The sequence below is a fragment of the Clytia hemisphaerica genome, unplaced genomic scaffold (genome assembly GCF_902728285.1).
Source record: "Clytia hemisphaerica strain Z4C2 unplaced genomic scaffold, Clytia hemisphaerica genome assembly, whole genome shotgun sequence".
In the NCBI taxonomy this organism is placed as follows: Eukaryota; Metazoa; Cnidaria; class Hydrozoa; order Leptothecata; family Clytiidae; genus Clytia; species Clytia hemisphaerica.
In genome coordinates this window covers 1,323,105-1,340,272 of record NW_027103587.1, presented here as the reverse complement: position 1 = coordinate 1,340,272, position 17,168 = coordinate 1,323,105, and the positions used below count along the sequence as shown (strand labels likewise).

Genomic DNA, 17,168 nt, shown 5'->3' with positions numbered 1-17,168 from the left:
AGAAAAAAAGCTTAACTGAAACTGAAAATATTAAGCTTTTAAAAATATTTTTCTCCTATATTTTGAAAAAAAATGACAGAATTTGCCGATTTTGCTGATTCAGCGAAAAATTTTATATATAATGTTAATTTTTTGTTATAAACTATTAACTCAGGGTGATAGGAATAGAATTCCAAGTTTTTTTGCTTTTTCTCATATTTAGAATTTTCGGTTTTGTCAATGCTGATTCTAGGGCTCCAAAATATTGGTTGACCTTCAAGATGCTATATCTTTTTTACCCAGCCCCTAAAGTCATAGATGTATTTGCATTTTCTGAACGGCATTAGGTGTAGAAAGTTTCCTATACCCCGTTTTTATAACTTATTTTCAATATCCAAGGAGCTAGAGTGAGTTATATGCAATTTTTATCTAATTTTGGTGTTAAAATATTTCCTTTAGACGCAAATATGTTATTTTGAATTTGTCTCAAACCAGCAAAAACATGCTCATTTTTAAGTATAACCATCATTCTTCCAAAATAAACAAAAATCGTTTAATTCTGATTAATACAAGTCAGAATCTTCATTTTAATGAAAACCCCCGTTTTGGGGGCCGTCTCCATTTTGGGGGCCATATACTGTATAACGATGAGGATGATACAATCTCACGTCACTGGCAGCCACTTGGGCTTTTGAGGCATGCTAGTGATTATAGAGACTTTACGATGAAATTGACCCATTAATGAGATATTTGAGTTCAATATTTCAAAATTTACGTAAAAAGGTCTTCTCTAAACAACAGATAGGTATTTACTATTTTCTTATAACAACCATTAGATTTTTGTCTAGGATCGGCTGCGCTTTTTTTGGGGAGATTTTGAGCTTCAAATTATTCTTAAATGTTCTTGTTTTATTAGAAAAGGAATGGGATCGTTTTTGTGATTCAAAAGTTTAAGTTTGTTTGTGAATTCACTTTCAGTAGATTGAACACTAAATGACAATCTCAACAGCCCAGAATAATTAATTGTACATCTATGATAATATATTTTTGATAAAAATTATTCATTTTAGACATAGAATTTTCTAATGCATTTCATAATCTTTATGTAAGTAGAAGAATATAATAAGAAGGTTGAGAGAACCAAATTTTTGGCCATAACCTATATAATGCTCAATGGGTTTTTCCAGAAAAAGTTAGTGTCCCCCTGTCGAGGGTATTGGACACCCAGGGGGTTCAATGCTATCTGGATATCAAAGGGGTAGGCTTTTTTTAAGAGAGAGAGAATATCCACAGGGTACCCGACAAAATGCACAGATACCCTCAACCCTCTTATCCATTTGGTTATCCAGGATATCCAGGGGGGTCTTTATTTTTTAAGACACCCCTGTGTCACAGACCCGGTGGACCCCCCCCCACCCCCACCCCGGTGGAAAAAAACGGCCAAAAAATCGTCCCCGGCGGAAAAAATATCCTACAATTTCAACCCCACTGCGAAATTGCTCTATGATTTTATCCCCATTGAAAACTGAATGTAAAAAATTACACTCCAAAACCATCCCCACTGGAATTTTCGAGCTGGAAACAATAGATTTTCTATCCCCATTGGCATTTTGATAGAAATTTTCATCCCCACTGAGGGAAAAAGTTCTACTGGGGCCCTGAGACAGGGGTGTTTTAAGCCAAACATCCAGGGGCTGTTGAACTCAAAAAATGGATGTTACTTTTCAAAGTGCCATTAAGAACCAACAACTTTTGTGAGAATTTGTGGATAGTTTTACAGGATCTCTGATAAACTTTATAAATTCTATGGATAAACACATCATTTAAAATTTTAAAATTTTAAGAAGTTAAAGTTTTGAGTGCAGTTTATTGTAGACGAGTTACTTTACTTCTCGACATACATAGAAAAACCAATACCCCTCGGTTGCTAAGTATTTGTGTGTGTGTTGATACTCTTCCCTATGTCTCCTAGGAGATATGAAAAACAGATGCAGTTAAAATTAATTTGGTTCTTATTTCCAAAGTGCCGTTAATGGTAGACGAGTTATTTCAATTTTTCAACGTACATAGAAAAGCCAATACCCTTCTTTTGTGAAGCCTTGGTCGGTATCATTATCATCACATTCCATTTCGGAATTATGTACATGGACATGTGATTCCGAGGCGACAAAAATGAAATGATCCCAATAATTTGGTCGGTTGTACATTTTGTAATCATTACAATTCAAAGATTGCATCCATGAATTATCATCCTGAAGAAACCGAACATGGGGGCACATCAATCCTTCATTCATGGATGTTTTGGCGGCAAACTTGTTGATTGCGTCCTCCCCATAGATGACTATATCCAGAGTTCTTTGATGCCATGATTTGAAACAACGTGCCCGTATCTCACGGTATCTGCCAACACTAAGAAGGTTCCGTAATAGTTCCGGTGCGAGCAAAAGGTTTCCGGATGAGGCCTTATGCAGCTGTTTGATGGTTGCCGGGGAACGAATATGGTCATTGTAAAGCGATTGAAATGAGTTTTCATCATCAACTGTTATGTTTCCAACAACTAACCATCCTCCTGAATTTTAAATAGTTTAAAGTAATGAAGATGTACGCTGGCCCATTATTATCATTAGTAAATTGCAAATTCATTTACAAATTTTCGTATCAATTTTTCTTATTTTTACAATGATACTCCTAGGTCGCCATAGACATGTACGTAGATCTGCTGGGAACCCTGTTTGCACCTCTTTATCGTATACAGGCGTTGTTTCTAAAACAATGCACAAATTAGATTGAGAATTAACTCTTTGAGAAAACCGCCAGAAATGCTATATGATTTAAAATTACCAACATGCAAAAGAGAAAAATATTTTCAATTTTAGAAATTTTTAGACTTAATGTATTTTCAGAAATTACGTCTTTCTCCATGGGAGATGATTAGGTTTCGGAGAAATTTAGAAAAAAATATTCTACCTTTAGAATAATTTAATGATCAAAATCCTTCAGAACGTTGTTGATACCATTAGTTTTCCCATTTGAAGTTACGAGAAGTAGAAAAGGATAAACAATTTCATAATTTTCGATCTTGGGCAACATCGTTCATTATTACACATATGCTACCTTAAAGGAAGAAATTCTGGCGGAAAGAAAATTTGGCGGATTTGGCAGATTTGGCCAGAATTCGCCAAATTAAGTTCCCGCCAAAATTTCTTTTTTCCGCCATCCGCCAAATTAAATTCCCGCCAAATTAAACTTTTTGAAAATATGATCTCGTTTAAGGTGTTTTTGCATTTTTTTGCTGTTTTTACGCCATTTTAAGGATAAATTTTTCAGCAAACGCCAAATTAAATTCCCGCCAAAATTTCTTCCTTTAAGGTACTCTTACGATCAACATTTTGCTATTTTCTGAAAGCCCGGGGGGTACTTAGGCAAAAAGAAGAACGGGAATGTGCCGAAAAAAAGTGGAAAATTTTGAGAAAATTCCATTCAGGGTCACTTTTTTCGCAACATTTTGGCAAAATTTACAAAAAATCGAGTCACAAGTAGGGTCCATTTTTTTAAACTCAGCGTTTCACCTATCGCCTCTCCCACGGGCCAGGGGGACACACACTCATTACCATTGTATGTACTTACCCCCGTCCGATTTCATTTCACAGAAACCTTGATGGGAATTACCATTGAACTCCAGCAAGTAGAAATCGGAATGGTCTGCACATTTTGGACATCTCTCTTGAACGTCTTTGCAATTTTTGAAGGTTTTGCAAGAAATACATTCATAGCAACTCTGTGAAATTGATATAAAATACTTTCTATGCACATCAAATTTTTGCGAGCTTATTATAATAATTTATAGGAAAAATATATTTTTGTATAATAGAGAGCAAAGACTATAACCTTACTTTTTTCCGCTACTTTCATATCACAGGGGACCACCCATTTCTTTCAAAATATTTTCATAACGGGACACTTTATAGACTAGCTGAATAATTCTTGATTACGAAGCATACTGAATACAAAATTGGCCTATGTATATATATCACCTTATCTTCATCGTATTGTGCTTTCAAAATTTCTTGGTATGAAACACCACCATCAATATTTGGCATTTCAGTTCGATTCAACAATAACATTGCTTTTCGTTCCCCACAAAATAGTTTTCCATACATTTGATTCGACATTTTAAAGCACATTCTGTTGGTGATCTAGCTGAGAGAGGTTTTGGCGGTAATTCATTTTCTGATGTTACATTTGGATTCTTTATGGCTTCATACCATTTGCCTTGTACAGATTCGCAATGGTTTAAAATAATCAGCATGAAAATTAGCACTTTCATCTTAAAGATTACTATTCTAAACCTTTCCACTTGAAAAAAATATCCACTCTCCAAAGTAGAAGATGACCTCGTAAAAGAAATAACCAGCATTTTCTAAGCTAACTCAGACAAAAAATTATCAAAAAGTCAAATTATCATTATAATACAACCACAGGAGCCATTTTTCATAGGAAAATGAGACTTGATTCTTAGCTTAGCTTTAGCAAGCGGTTGAGTATTTTTTTTTCTCCAAACAAACTGATCGTTAGGTGGATTTCCTAGAATTAGATGTTAAAAGATATAAAGATGAAACCAAAATTTTAAACGTGCCCTTTTTTCTGCTGAGAAAAGTTAAGAACTGTCAAGGCTTTGTTCAATAAATCTATGGTTCTTATAAAAAAAGATTTGTACTTTAGATTAAACTTTAAATTCCTTTCGTGATTTTTAAAAGAATATTTTCTAAATAATCACAGCCATTTCTGTCTCAATCCAATAAAGCCTAAACAAGTTTTCAAAAGTGTTTATACCGCCATCTGGACATTTTTGAGTGGATCTCCAGGAAATTATTTTCCTCCTACGGTCTCACTTAATTACTCACTTAATCCTCAAATGAAATGTACGTTTTTTTATAAGAACATCCAAAAAATTTTCAAGCCTTCGGATGTTCTTAACTTTTTGAGTTCTGAGCCTGAAATGTTCTTAACATGTTCTTATTTTGGCATTTTTTGAGTATTTCCGTCCATTTTCCTAAGAAATCGAGTGATGTTATAGAATCTGAAAAAACCTTTAATGTTTTTAACTTGGCTGCGCTCATCCCTCATATAGTTTTTGTTATATTAAGACCTCTCTTTTTTTTCGACGAGGGAAAAAGGTCATTACACGGAACAGTGTTTGTTTGGGTTTTAAAATTAAGTCAACCTCGTATATAATTACACCCTCTTCTCACAGACCTACTGGAAAAATTGACAAAAATATCGTGCCGGTGGAAAATCATTCTCTAATTTTTGCCCCGACAGAGAATAGTAAAATAAACCAATCCTCACTGCAAAATATTGTGCTATTTTATTCATCAGATATTCATCCCCACTGAATTTTTTGACTTCAAAACAAAATAATTGAAATATCCCCAGCCATGAAAAAAGTGACCTACCCCTTAAATCCCACCTTTAAACTTAAAGAAAAGATTATTTTTGCTTTTAATAGCGTCTTTACTAGATATACTGTCAGGCTTTGCACAGAAGAAATTTAATTAAAGTTAATTTTTTTAATTTTTTCACTTGGATTTTAAACATCACATCAGAATAAAGATCGAATTCGGGAAAAGTTGATGGAAAATATCAAGCTAGGGTTAGCCAAATGTAAGTCTGTGGTTGCTTATATAAATCATATTCCTGTATAGATCTCTGATTGTTAACTTGGGCTGCTGGTAAAGAAAAAAGCGCCATTTGCTAAGTCCCTCTTATATTTTCATAAGACAAACCTATATTGTCAAGTACAGAATTTAAAAAAAAATTGAAAAAACATCTTCATGTGTACACCACTTTCTTACCTTTATACTTTTACTTTCATCGCTACAGGATTCTGGTGAAGTTGTTGCAATTTTTCTAAAAAGTACGGACTAAATTTTCGGAACATTTCTACATTGAATTAGCGTAAAATCCGTAAATTTCGGTTTCAAATCGGTTGATATCGATTTTGGTCCTACCTCAAAACTCAATGTTTTTGAAAGTTGCAAGTGATTTAAACTGGAGACTAGATGTTGAGTTTCTGAATGATTCATAGGAATATGGTTACTTGACCCCCGCCAAAGGGAAGTTTCACTTATTCTATGATAATTTGTTGTTTTGGGAATATTAACCCCTATCGAGTTTCAGTCCGTTAATTCTATCCCCACTGGCTGAAAAAATCCTACCGGGTCTGTGAGAAGGGAGTGTATACTTTAGGCGCACAAAATTTCACGAGCAGAAACTTTCGTCTTTAGAAATTATAGGAAGGGCAATCGCGAAAGTTTATGCTCACGAAAAATTCTTCAAATAATAGAAAATCTATAAAACTTCAAACTTTGAATAAAATGTAACTTTTATGGCATTTTTTAGCCTGCTAAAAGACTATAATAAGTCAAAGGACAAATGTTTCAAGCCAATCTAAGAAGCACTTATCCGTTATAAAATATTTTTCCGTTAAATTCGCGAAATTAAATGTCGTAAATTTCGCGATTTTTCGTCCTCGCAAAAGTTTCTGCTCGCGAAAGTTTGTAGTGTACGCCTAAAGTAATTCTGAAAAAAAGACGGGGATAAGCAACCTTGTCCCATGTGTTTCCAGGCTTTATTTACGTTACTGATTGACTTATCTAGCGCGATCAGGATATGGAAACGACTAGCAGCTGATAATGCAAAGGGAATGAGGTTAGTGAATAAATAACAAGGAATTAATAAAAAATACAGATAAAACTTTGCATATAATTAGTGATTGCTGATTTGATTTAAAGGTACAAGGTTTTCCGTGGGTACGAGATTGAAACTTGTGGCCTAGCCTACCCTAATGCTAAGGCTAAAATTTGAAGATTATATTGCCCCTCCTGACACGGATTTAACGAGGCTGCCCAGCAGTAACTCTAATCGCGACCAGGTAAAACATAGCAAAAAAATGGATTGTCACGCATCCCTTTGAAAAAGTCCAAATCACGCATCACACAGCTCAAAAATCGTTCAAAATTAAATCATGATCACGTTTTGACTTCTGATCACGCAATCACGAATAAAAATTTCCAAATCACGTTATCACGCTAGAAAAAAGTACCTATCACGCCCCACGCCTGGGGGTCTTTTAACCATTCTACTAACACATTCTACCGTGAAAAGTGCAGGTCGAAATCATATATCGACGCTGTGCTGGCCAATCTAGATTCCATCCAGCGCGCAAAACCATGACTACAAGATTTTGGATGAAGTTCAAAATCGAAACCAGAAAGTCGAAAGGATTTTCTCATCAAACAGAAACGATGTTTCAAGTGCTTGAAAATAGGACATGATAGTAAAAGTTGTAGATCGATGCGCAGTTGTTATCATTGTCGAAAAAATCATCATAGCAGTATTTGTAAAACCTTCAAGAAAGAGGAAGATACGCCAGAAGATACTCAGTCGAATTTAGCAAGCAGTTCGTGTACCGTTTTGCTACAAACAGCCAAAGCCAAAATCGAAAATGTCGAGAAAAATCGTTCGTCCGAAAGTAGAATTTTCTTTGACCCTGGTAGTCAGTTGAGTTATGTTACACCCACATTGGTCGACGAAAGCTGAATCTAAAGCAAATTGGAAAAAAGAAACTTTGTATCCAATCGTTCGGAAACAACAAAACCGTCAAAACCTTACCCTTGGTCGAATTTAACGTGAAAACTTCGAAAGGACAGGTTCCTGTGCAAGCCTACGTATCCGAAATCAGTCAACCCGTTTCGAGACAGAACACAGTCGAATGTCAAAAACTTTTTGAACATTTGAAAGGTTTAAAACTGGCAGATCCAAATCATGAAAAAGCCATCGATATTGATATTTTGATTGGCTCTAACTTTTATTGGGATTTTATACACACTGAAGGTGCTGTTACTGGCAAGTCTGGCCAGCCCATTGCTTTGAGTTCGTCGTTGGGATACGTTTTGAGTGGTCCTGCTGATTTAAAAGAAAAGATTTCGTCCGGAATTTTTTTCTCACATGTTTTGAAAGCCGTCATTAGTGAAAATGATCGATTATCTGAAACCGTTGATAAGTTCTGGGACTTGGAGAGTCTTGGAATAAAATGTGAAAACTTTGATACCGAAAAACGTGAATTTGTGAAGGAGTGTGAGAACTCATTAAAATTTAACGAGAAAGAGAAAATGTATGAAGCAACATATCCAGTCAAAGAGGAGAATTGGTTGCTAGGAGATAATTATGAACTGTGTAGAAAAAGACTTCAATGTTTATCAAGAAGCTTCGAAAACAATCAACAATTATTGAAAGATTATCAAAAGATTTTCAATGAACAGTTAACAAAAGGTGTTATCGAAAAAGCGCCAAATGATCAAGAGGTTGGAAAAACACATTACATTCCGCACCACGCTGTTATCAAACCAGAAAAATCAACAACAAAGGTACGCATTGTTTATGACGCGAGTGCAAAGCAAAGCAAATAACAATGAGTTATTTTCTTTAAATGAATGTTTAGAGGCGGGTCCTCCATTGAATACAGATCTCTTTGAAATTTTGTTACGTTTTCGAACAGACAAAGTCGCCATTGTCGGTGATATTGAAAAGGCTTTTCTACACATTAAACTAAACAACGAACAGAGAGACCTTACTAGATTTTTATGGTTCAAAAATTCAGACAAAATTGATTTTAAAAACTTTGAAGCAAACGAAATTGTTGAGTACCGGATGTGCAGAGTTTTGTTTGGGATAAACGCATCGCCCTTCGTTTTGAATGCCACCCTACAACATCATATCAGAACAGCAAACGACGCAGAGTTCGAGAACAACCTTATCAAATCGCTACATGTGGATGATTTGACAACAAGCAAACGAACTGTTGCTGAAGCTGAAGAGTTCGGCTAGTTCGAAACGCAGGTCACAGGTCACAGGTCAACAGGTCACAGGTCACAGGTCAACAAAGTGCTGACCGGAAAAAAGATAATAAGATCATAACATATACATAACATAACATCAATACATAACGCATTAAATTACAAAAAAGTAATACATGTTATTTAGATATCATAAAATGACAATTGAATAAAATAACAACCTAGTGACACTTACTTACAAAAATAATGACAAAATCATAAAATATGATGCCTAACAAGACAAAAGCACGAAAAATATTTATTATACAAAATGTGATGTGGATGGTGTGAATGGATATAAAACGGCACCAATCAGAAGCTTGTGAGGTCCCTAAGAGAGTGGTTTTAGAAGGATGAAACTAATTAATCATTCAATTGTTATTTTAATGACTTAATGACAATTTTTGACAAAAATGTTGACAGAATCACAAAATATCATGTCTTACAAGAGAAAAACACCAAAAATATTTAGCATACCGAATGTGATGATAACAATATGGCTGGATATAAAATTACACCAATCAGAAGCTCGTGATTTCTCTGAGAAGGTAGTTTTAGAGCGATGAGTTTTATTATATAACATTACAAACATTACAATATGTAATATACCTGTTATACGTATAATATAGGGTTTTAAATTTTCTGGTCTGCGTTATACACGGCGCAAACTGCGAAAGATCGATAAAAGCACATGGTTAAATTTTGATGTTTGAAATGGTTTTATATGGATGAAATTGCTTGAGAATTATGTTTTTGATAATTCTTTGTGTTTTCCAAACATTTTCCTCTGCAATGACATTGATTAGAGTCAACCTGTGACCTGTGACCTGTGACCTGTGACCTGTTGACCTGTGACCTGTGACCTGCGTTTCGAACTAGCCGTGAAGAGTTTGTCGAGAAAACGAAAGAGCATTTATCGAAAGCATCGTTTAACCTGAGAAAATTCCAATCCAACTCGAAGGAACTTGAATCCAAACTCCAATCGAAATACGGAGAAACCGAAAACCCTACTGTGATGGGTAAAACGAAAGTCCTTGGTGTTACATGGGACAAAGAATCTGACGAACTTTGTTTCCAACTCAAAAGCTTATCGAGTTTGAAACCGACGAAACGCAATGTGTTGAGAGCATTGGCGTCCATTTATGATCCGTTAGGACTGATTAACCCTATCGTGTTAACGTTGAAATTGTATTTTCAGAAATTGTGTCTAAGTAAAATTGATTGGGACACGCCCATCGACGGTGATCTGCTTTGTGAATGGCAAAATTTGGTGAAAGACTTTGAGTATACACAAGAGATCAGAGTCGAAAGAGCTTATTCGAGTGTTAAACAAAATGTCAAGGAAATTCAGTTACATGGCTTCTCAGATGCTTCTGACGACGCACATGGTTGCTGTATCTACACACGAATCGTATCAAAGGATGGTGATATCAAGACAAGCCTCGTCACATCAAAGTCACACGTGAATCCAATCAAGACGAAATCAAAAACCGAACCTGATGACCAGAAGTTGACGACACCCAGAATGGAGTTGGTAGCTATACTTATTGTATCACGTCTCATGAATGTTTGTTAAGAGACACTTAGAAATGAACTTTGAATTTGAAAAATTTACTGTATGGACTGACAGTAGTGTTGCTTACTGTTGGGTCAAGAACATTGAAACTTCGAGAAAACAAGACAGATATATTAAGAATATTTCTGATGAGATTAGACGAAATTTTGAATCTCTCTCGATTGAACTGAAATTAGTTGCTACAAAGCAAAATCCTTCGGACATTGCGTCCCGGGGGTCTAAGCCAGCACGTCTAGATGGTTGTAAATTATGGTTTTATGGTCCTGAGTTTCTAATTATGCCTGAATCTCAGTGGCCTCGTTTGAAAGTCGGTGACAAATTTTCTGAGGTCCCTGGTCCTCTAACTATACCTGAGAAGACGGGAACAAACCTCAAACCTTTTAGTGATGGTGTCAACAAGGGTCCTAATCTTCTAAATATACCTGAGGAGAAGGATACCCTTTCATTCAATATTAGTGATGGGACTGAGTGGATAACTATACCTGAAGCTCAGTCCAACCTTGGTGAAATTATTGACGTTCAAAGATTTCGGTCTTTTGAACAATTGTTACGTGTTACTGGGTATGTCTTCAAATTTGTGGAGAACATACGTTGTTGGAAAAATAAAAACAACAAAACAAATAAATAAGAAACAAATAAACAAACAGAATATTTTGAATGCTGATGATTTGCTATCAGCCAAGAAGAAATGGTTATTGGATGCCCAAAGAGGTATTCCAGACGAAATGAAGAAAAATCTTTTCCTTGGAGGGGAAGTGTACAGATGGAAGGGAAGATTGAACAATGCTCCAATTCCCTTTGACGTAAAGCATCCAATATGGTTACCTACGAACAGTCCACTTGTTGATTTGTTGATCAAGCAAGCCCACGACAAGGTAATGCATAATGGCCAACGTGAAACTTTGAACGAACTACGATCCCAATTTCAAATTCCAAGATTGCGTCAACGCGTCCGTCATTTTATCTACAAATGTACGATTTGCAAGAAACATGGTGGTAAAGCTTATCGTTATCCAGAATCTTACGATTTACCAAAGTCTAGACTACAAGTTGGTGCCGCTTTCCAGAACATTGGAATCGATTATTGCGGTCATATTTGGTGTATAATGTATTCGACAAAACGAATGAAAAGTTCAAGGTATGGATTTCATTGATCACATGTCAAGCCAGTCGGGCTGTATATTTAGACATTGCTACAGACTACAGTGGAGAGTCGTGCATTGAAGTATTAAGGAGATTTATGAATCGCAGAGGAATCCCAGAAGAAATCTTTTCAGACAAAGGTTCAACGTTCACTGCAGAAAACGTACAAAACTTTGTTACAAATTGTCAAATTCGATGGAAGTTTAGCCTCGAGAAAGCACCTTGGTTTAATGGGTTTACAGAGAGACTTGTGAAATCCGTGAAAACGTGTTTGAATAAAGCTTTGAACAACAAAACGCTGAAGTACGATGAATTCCTTTCGTTATTGATTGAAATTGAACGAACAATCAACAACCGTCCTTTTAACCTTCATCTATGACGAATTGACCAGAAGAAACCTCTCACCCCGAATCATTTATTATACGGTAAAACGTCTCGGACGTAACACAAATACAACAAACGACAACAGTGACAGTTTTGAGTTGTCAGAAAACACGAAGCAAGCAATTGAACACTTTTGGAAACGTTGGAAAAAACAGAATTCTTACTCGAGTTGAGAGAAACACACAAGAAACTTGCACGAAAGAACTCAAGCGAAATGATCAACGAGAATGATATCGTTNGGTTATTGGATGCCAAGAGGTATTCCAAACGAAATGAAGAAAAATCTTTTCCTTGGAGGGAGTGTACAGATGGAAGGAAGATTGAACAATGCTCCAATTCCCTTTGACGCAAAAGATCCAATAGGTTACCTACGAACAGTCCACTTGTGATTTGTTGATCAAGCAGCCCACACAAGGTAATGCTAATGGCCATAACGTGAAACTTTGAACGAACTACGATCCCAATTTCAAATTCCAAGATTGCGTCAACGCGTCCGTATTTTACTACAAATTACGATTGCAAGAAACATGGTGTAAAGCTTATCGTTATCCAGAATCTTCCGATTTACCCGTTAGACTCAAGTTGTGCCGCTTTCCAGAAATGGAATCGATTATTGCGGTCCATATTTGGTGTATAAGTATCGACAAAACGAAAAAGTTCAAGGTATGGATTTCACTGATACAGTCAAGCCAGTCGGATGTATATTTAGACATTGCTAAAGATACAGGAGGAGTCGGCATGAAGAAGTATTCGCGAGAATCCCAGAAGAAAATTTTTCGACAAAGTTCAACGTCACTGCAGAAAACGTACAAAACTTTGTTACAAATTGTCAAATTCGATGAAGTTTAGCCTCGAGAAGCACCTTGGTTTAATGGGTTACAGAGAGATTGTGAAATCCGTGAAAACGTGTTTGAATAAAGCTTTGAACAAAAAACGCTGAAGTACGATGAATTCCTTTCGTTATTGATTGAAATTGAACGAACCAATCAACAACCGTCCTTTAACCTTCATCTATGAGAATTGACAGAAAGAACTCACCCCGAATCTTTATTATACGGTAAACGTCTCGGACGTAACACAAATACGACAAACGACAACAGTACAGTTTTGAGTTGTCAGAAAACACGAAGCAAGCAATTGAACATTTTGAAAACGGGAAACAGATACTTACTTGAGTTGAGAGAACACACAAAGAAATTGCCGAAAGAACTCAAGCGAAATGATCAACGAGAATGATATTGTTTTAATCAATGAGGAAAATGTTAAACGTAATGATTGGAGGAAAGGTAGAGTGAGTAAATTGTTACGAGGAAGAGATGGTAAAGTTCGCGGAGCCGAACTCGTCGTTGTAAACAAATACGGTAACGGAATTCTCCGAAGACCTATCAATAAACTATTTCCGTTTGAGTATCATCACTCACGAGTAAGTGATGACAAGAACAATCAAGAAGTGAAAATCAAATTCATCGACGAACGTGACCTCCCCTCGTGCGTGGGAGTGTGATATTTTTATTGTATTATATTGTTTTGGGTCATCGAGACTAATCGAGGCCTATTTAGTGCTTTTGTTAATTTTGTTTATGACAGTTCTCTAAAGAAAGTCATTGAGACAACACGTAAAATATTTCAATTGTGAAGCACGAAAAGCTTGCTTGGAGGTTAAGAAAAACCTGTATCTTGAGAGCGTGTAGTAATCAGGATCGGCTCGGAGATTTATGATGCGTCTGGTTTCATTGGCGCAAAATCTACTAACACTGATTGGCTGAAGATCAGCAATAATTACATCATATTATAGTGAATGTCGACTATGCTTATTTTCGAAGAAAAGCATAGGCGATATACTAAAATGGCGGCAACTTTTTCAACAACATTTTTTTTGCTGGTCTGGCGCTTGCGCTTGGTCCTCGGCTTGGTCTACTTGTACTTGGATCTATTACATTAATATATGGCAAATCTATTATACTATATAGGTTTTGAACTATGAACTGTTAGAGTTCGAAAGATAGAGAATGAACGAATTTTTTCAGTTTATTAGTCCAAAAACATTTCACTTTTCTTTTCAAAATGTCTGTGACCAACTTTTTGTGTAGCTAGCTATCTTTATCCAGACGATCTCAATCGAACAGAATCGACGATTGAACCAGTCAAACCAAATCGAACGCAATCGACCGATTGAAATTCGATTGTCGAACGCAATTGAATCTTAATACGACCCACGGCATGGCCCGAACATGTTCGGGCCTGTTCGGACTATGCTAGGGTGGTCAGGCCAAAATTTTCCCCTCAAATTTTGAAAACCAAACTAATTTTATTTGAAAGTCCTTACCTTTGTGAGAAAAATGAGGGGTCATTTGTTAAAATTGGTTAAGTAGTTCCAAAGTTATTCCATTTTCAAACCACAAAAAAACCACCTTTTCAAAGAATCGCCTCCTTACACCACGCCAGCAAGAAATAATTTTCGGAAGCACCAAAATCGCGCCAAAAATGGCGGATGAAATCTAGTCTTCTGTGTGGCGGGGCGTGAGGAGTTTTGCTGGCGCGGTCTGAAAATCGGCCCGATGACTGTAAAACTTTAGCCTATCGCTAATGAGCTGGAAATGATAGCTAAAAACAAATTTTACCAATGAAAAGCTGAAACCCTTAGCTTTCCAACCATATATGGTAGCCCTGATAAAAATTTCAGGAAAGTGCCGAAAAATCGAAATCGAAATTTCTTCTTTTTCTCGATTTAAAGACGGCCCGTAGATTATCGAAAAGGCTACCACGTGACAAACTAAAGTACGATCTTTCCCGCGTTTTATAAAAAAAACCGCGAGTCTATAACTAATCCAGCTCATTAGCGATAGCCATTTGAAAAATGGTGGTCAAGGTAGACGGTGGTGCTACGAATTCCGAGTCGCCATTTTTTCACCTTGATGTCTAATAAATGGTATATCTTTTTATTGAAGGTAGGTAATGGGATGGGGTTTTTTTCTTTGTTTTCTCTGATAAATTCTGAGTATTAATAAAAAAAGAATGAACAAGTTTGGAGTTGTTAAGGATAAGTTATGATGGATGGAATGTTCTAATTTTGATTTTCGACTTTTTCCACGCAAAAAATCCCGACGAGTGCGCACCCTAACTATGCTCGGGCCACAAAAAAGTATTATTGAATCGGCCCGAACATTTTGTTCGGACCATGTTCGGGCCATGTATTTACAATTGATACGGATTTTATTTACCTTTCCTGGTTTATCATCATCCATTGTTAAATATTTTCATTAGACAAATTCAAAGTTCCAAATACCAGTTTGATTCACAAAGTTGTATAAAAACAGTACAAAAAACGATCCAGAAAAATTCTGCTTCGAATAGGAGAAGACCACGAGAAAAGGGAACAGGATAAAGAATAAAAAGAAGACCATATTATGTAAGATTCAAATCATTCTTTTTAATAATTTTCCTAACTTAATTGGAAAAATAGATGATTAACTTTTATATTTGAACAATATATATTTGAATAAAGATGAAGATTTTTTAAATTTGTTTGCTAAAATAAGGAATTTAAAATATAAATATTGGGTCCTGAAATTACACGCGCGATCGTAGCAAGTTTTCGAAAATCTGGCCCGAACATGGTCCGAAACTGCGCGAGCCATTTTTAAAAAGTATTAATCAAGAGGCCCGAACATGTTCGGGCCATGCCGTGGGTCGTATCTCAATCGAACGTCAAAATTCTGGGTAATATTGGGCTAATTCCATTTTTAAACCATCATGCAGGCAGGGGTATTGACAAACTTTTCCAGGGGGTCTGAGCCTTGATTTTCCAAGGGCTTTTTGTTCCTTTTTCAGATTTTCCAGGGGGTTATTAAAGGTTTCCAGGGGGTTCTCTCCTCAAAAAACTGACATCATAGTCATTTTCCCCAGGCCCTTTTTCATAAAACTTCACTTTCCAGGGGTGTTGGCCCCTAATTTCCAGGGGATATTTTGTTATCCAAAATTCGACAATCGAATTTCAATCGGTCGATTGCTAGAAAAATACAGAGAATTTAGTACCTGACCCCAATAATTCAAATCACAGATTATAAACATAGATTTATAAAGCCCAAAGGGCTAGATGTCGTGCTTTGGCTGAAAAGTGTGCCGAGGTTAGGTAGGAAATCCTACCTAGGTCACGTGACATGACAATAGAATTTCAGCGCTTGACCAATGAGAAGCTTCGCGGGTTTTCGAAAAAATAACAGCAGCAATATTTTTTGCGATATTTACTTAAAGAAATTACGAGTGTTATCAAGCCACCCGAAATAAACTTTCATTCGTCGCGCATCATCGAATTGTTGTATACGTCACGATCTATTGTCAACCATTGTCCAATCCCGTAAGCGATTGAAGTGCCGTCAGTAATAATCTGAGAAGGGAACAATAGTATTATGATATCATACAAATAAATTACGCTAGGAAAATCTGTGAGGACAACACCCGGTCTTAACATTCCCTCGCAAGTTTGGGGGGAAAACGAAAGTACTCTATATTTTACGTATGGGGAAATGGAAGAAAGATTTACAAAATAGAAAAGTTTCGTTTTGGGGTAAAAAATCAGTATTGTGAATTTAAGCGAGTTTCTATTTTGCAATTTTTCTACAGAGCCAAATAAAGATTTTTTCTATTGTTCTTGCTCGATTGCCTCTAAGGATAAGTTCCATAGTTATGAGGTTATCGAGACGAATTTGCGCGGAAACAAAATTTAACATTGTTCTAGGCTGATTTCCCGATTTAAATACATTCCGAATTTGGATTTGAAAAAAAGCTAATATACAGTGGCGGAGCAGCACAAACTTGTCGAACAAAATTGGTTTATCGAACTGATCGAACCGAAACCCATTGATCAAACTTAATCGAACACTCACAATATCTTTCAAAATCTTAGAGTTCGATTAATTTTTTTAATCGAACTTTAATCATTCGATTAGTTCGATTAGTTCGAAGCTGGTCTTCATTTTGTGCTCAATTTATTTTGTTTTTACTCTTTCGTTTTAACGAAAAGACTCCCTACCCCAATACGACCTCCTCTAATTGTATTTTCCTCGTAAAAAAAGACACCCCTGCCCCAGTTTGACCTCTTCTATAATTATTGCGTCTCCTCTCTTAGCGACTCCAGAAGTCATGCAACTTTCATTGACGTCAAACCAAATGTTTCATTTTTCCGTGAA

General features: G+C 36.2%; 3 protein-coding genes across 3 annotated transcripts; 2 read left to right on the top strand and 1 right to left on the bottom strand.

The window, feature by feature from the left end:
• Positions 1–1,820: 1,820 nt before the first annotated feature.
• On the bottom strand, positions 1,821–4,323 carry LOC136801394 (uncharacterized). Its single transcript, XM_067058033.1, has 3 exons — positions 4,014–4,323; positions 3,607–3,757; positions 1,821–2,548 (listed from the first exon to the last, which is right to left on the bottom strand). Exons 1-3 carry the CDS (start codon positions 4,161–4,163, stop codon positions 2,037–2,039), a joined length of 813 nt encoding a protein of 270 aa, XP_066914134.1. The 5' UTR covers positions 4,164–4,323; the 3' UTR covers positions 1,821–2,036.
• Positions 4,324–6,826: 2,503 nt separating this feature from the next.
• Positions 6,827–8,450, top strand: LOC136801478 (uncharacterized). The gene is made up of 2 exons (XM_067058124.1): positions 6,827–6,913; positions 7,539–8,450. The coding sequence occupies exons 1-2, from the start codon at positions 6,827–6,829 to the stop codon at positions 8,448–8,450; spliced, it is 999 nt and encodes a 332-aa protein (XP_066914225.1).
• A 241-nt stretch (positions 8,451–8,691) lies between these two features.
• LOC136801477 (uncharacterized) lies at positions 8,692–10,452 on the top strand. The gene is made up of 2 exons (XM_067058121.1): positions 8,692–8,867; positions 9,756–10,452. Exons 1-2 carry the CDS (start codon positions 8,692–8,694, stop codon positions 10,450–10,452), a joined length of 873 nt encoding a protein of 290 aa, XP_066914222.1.
• The last annotated feature ends 6,716 nt before the right edge of the window (positions 10,453–17,168 follow it).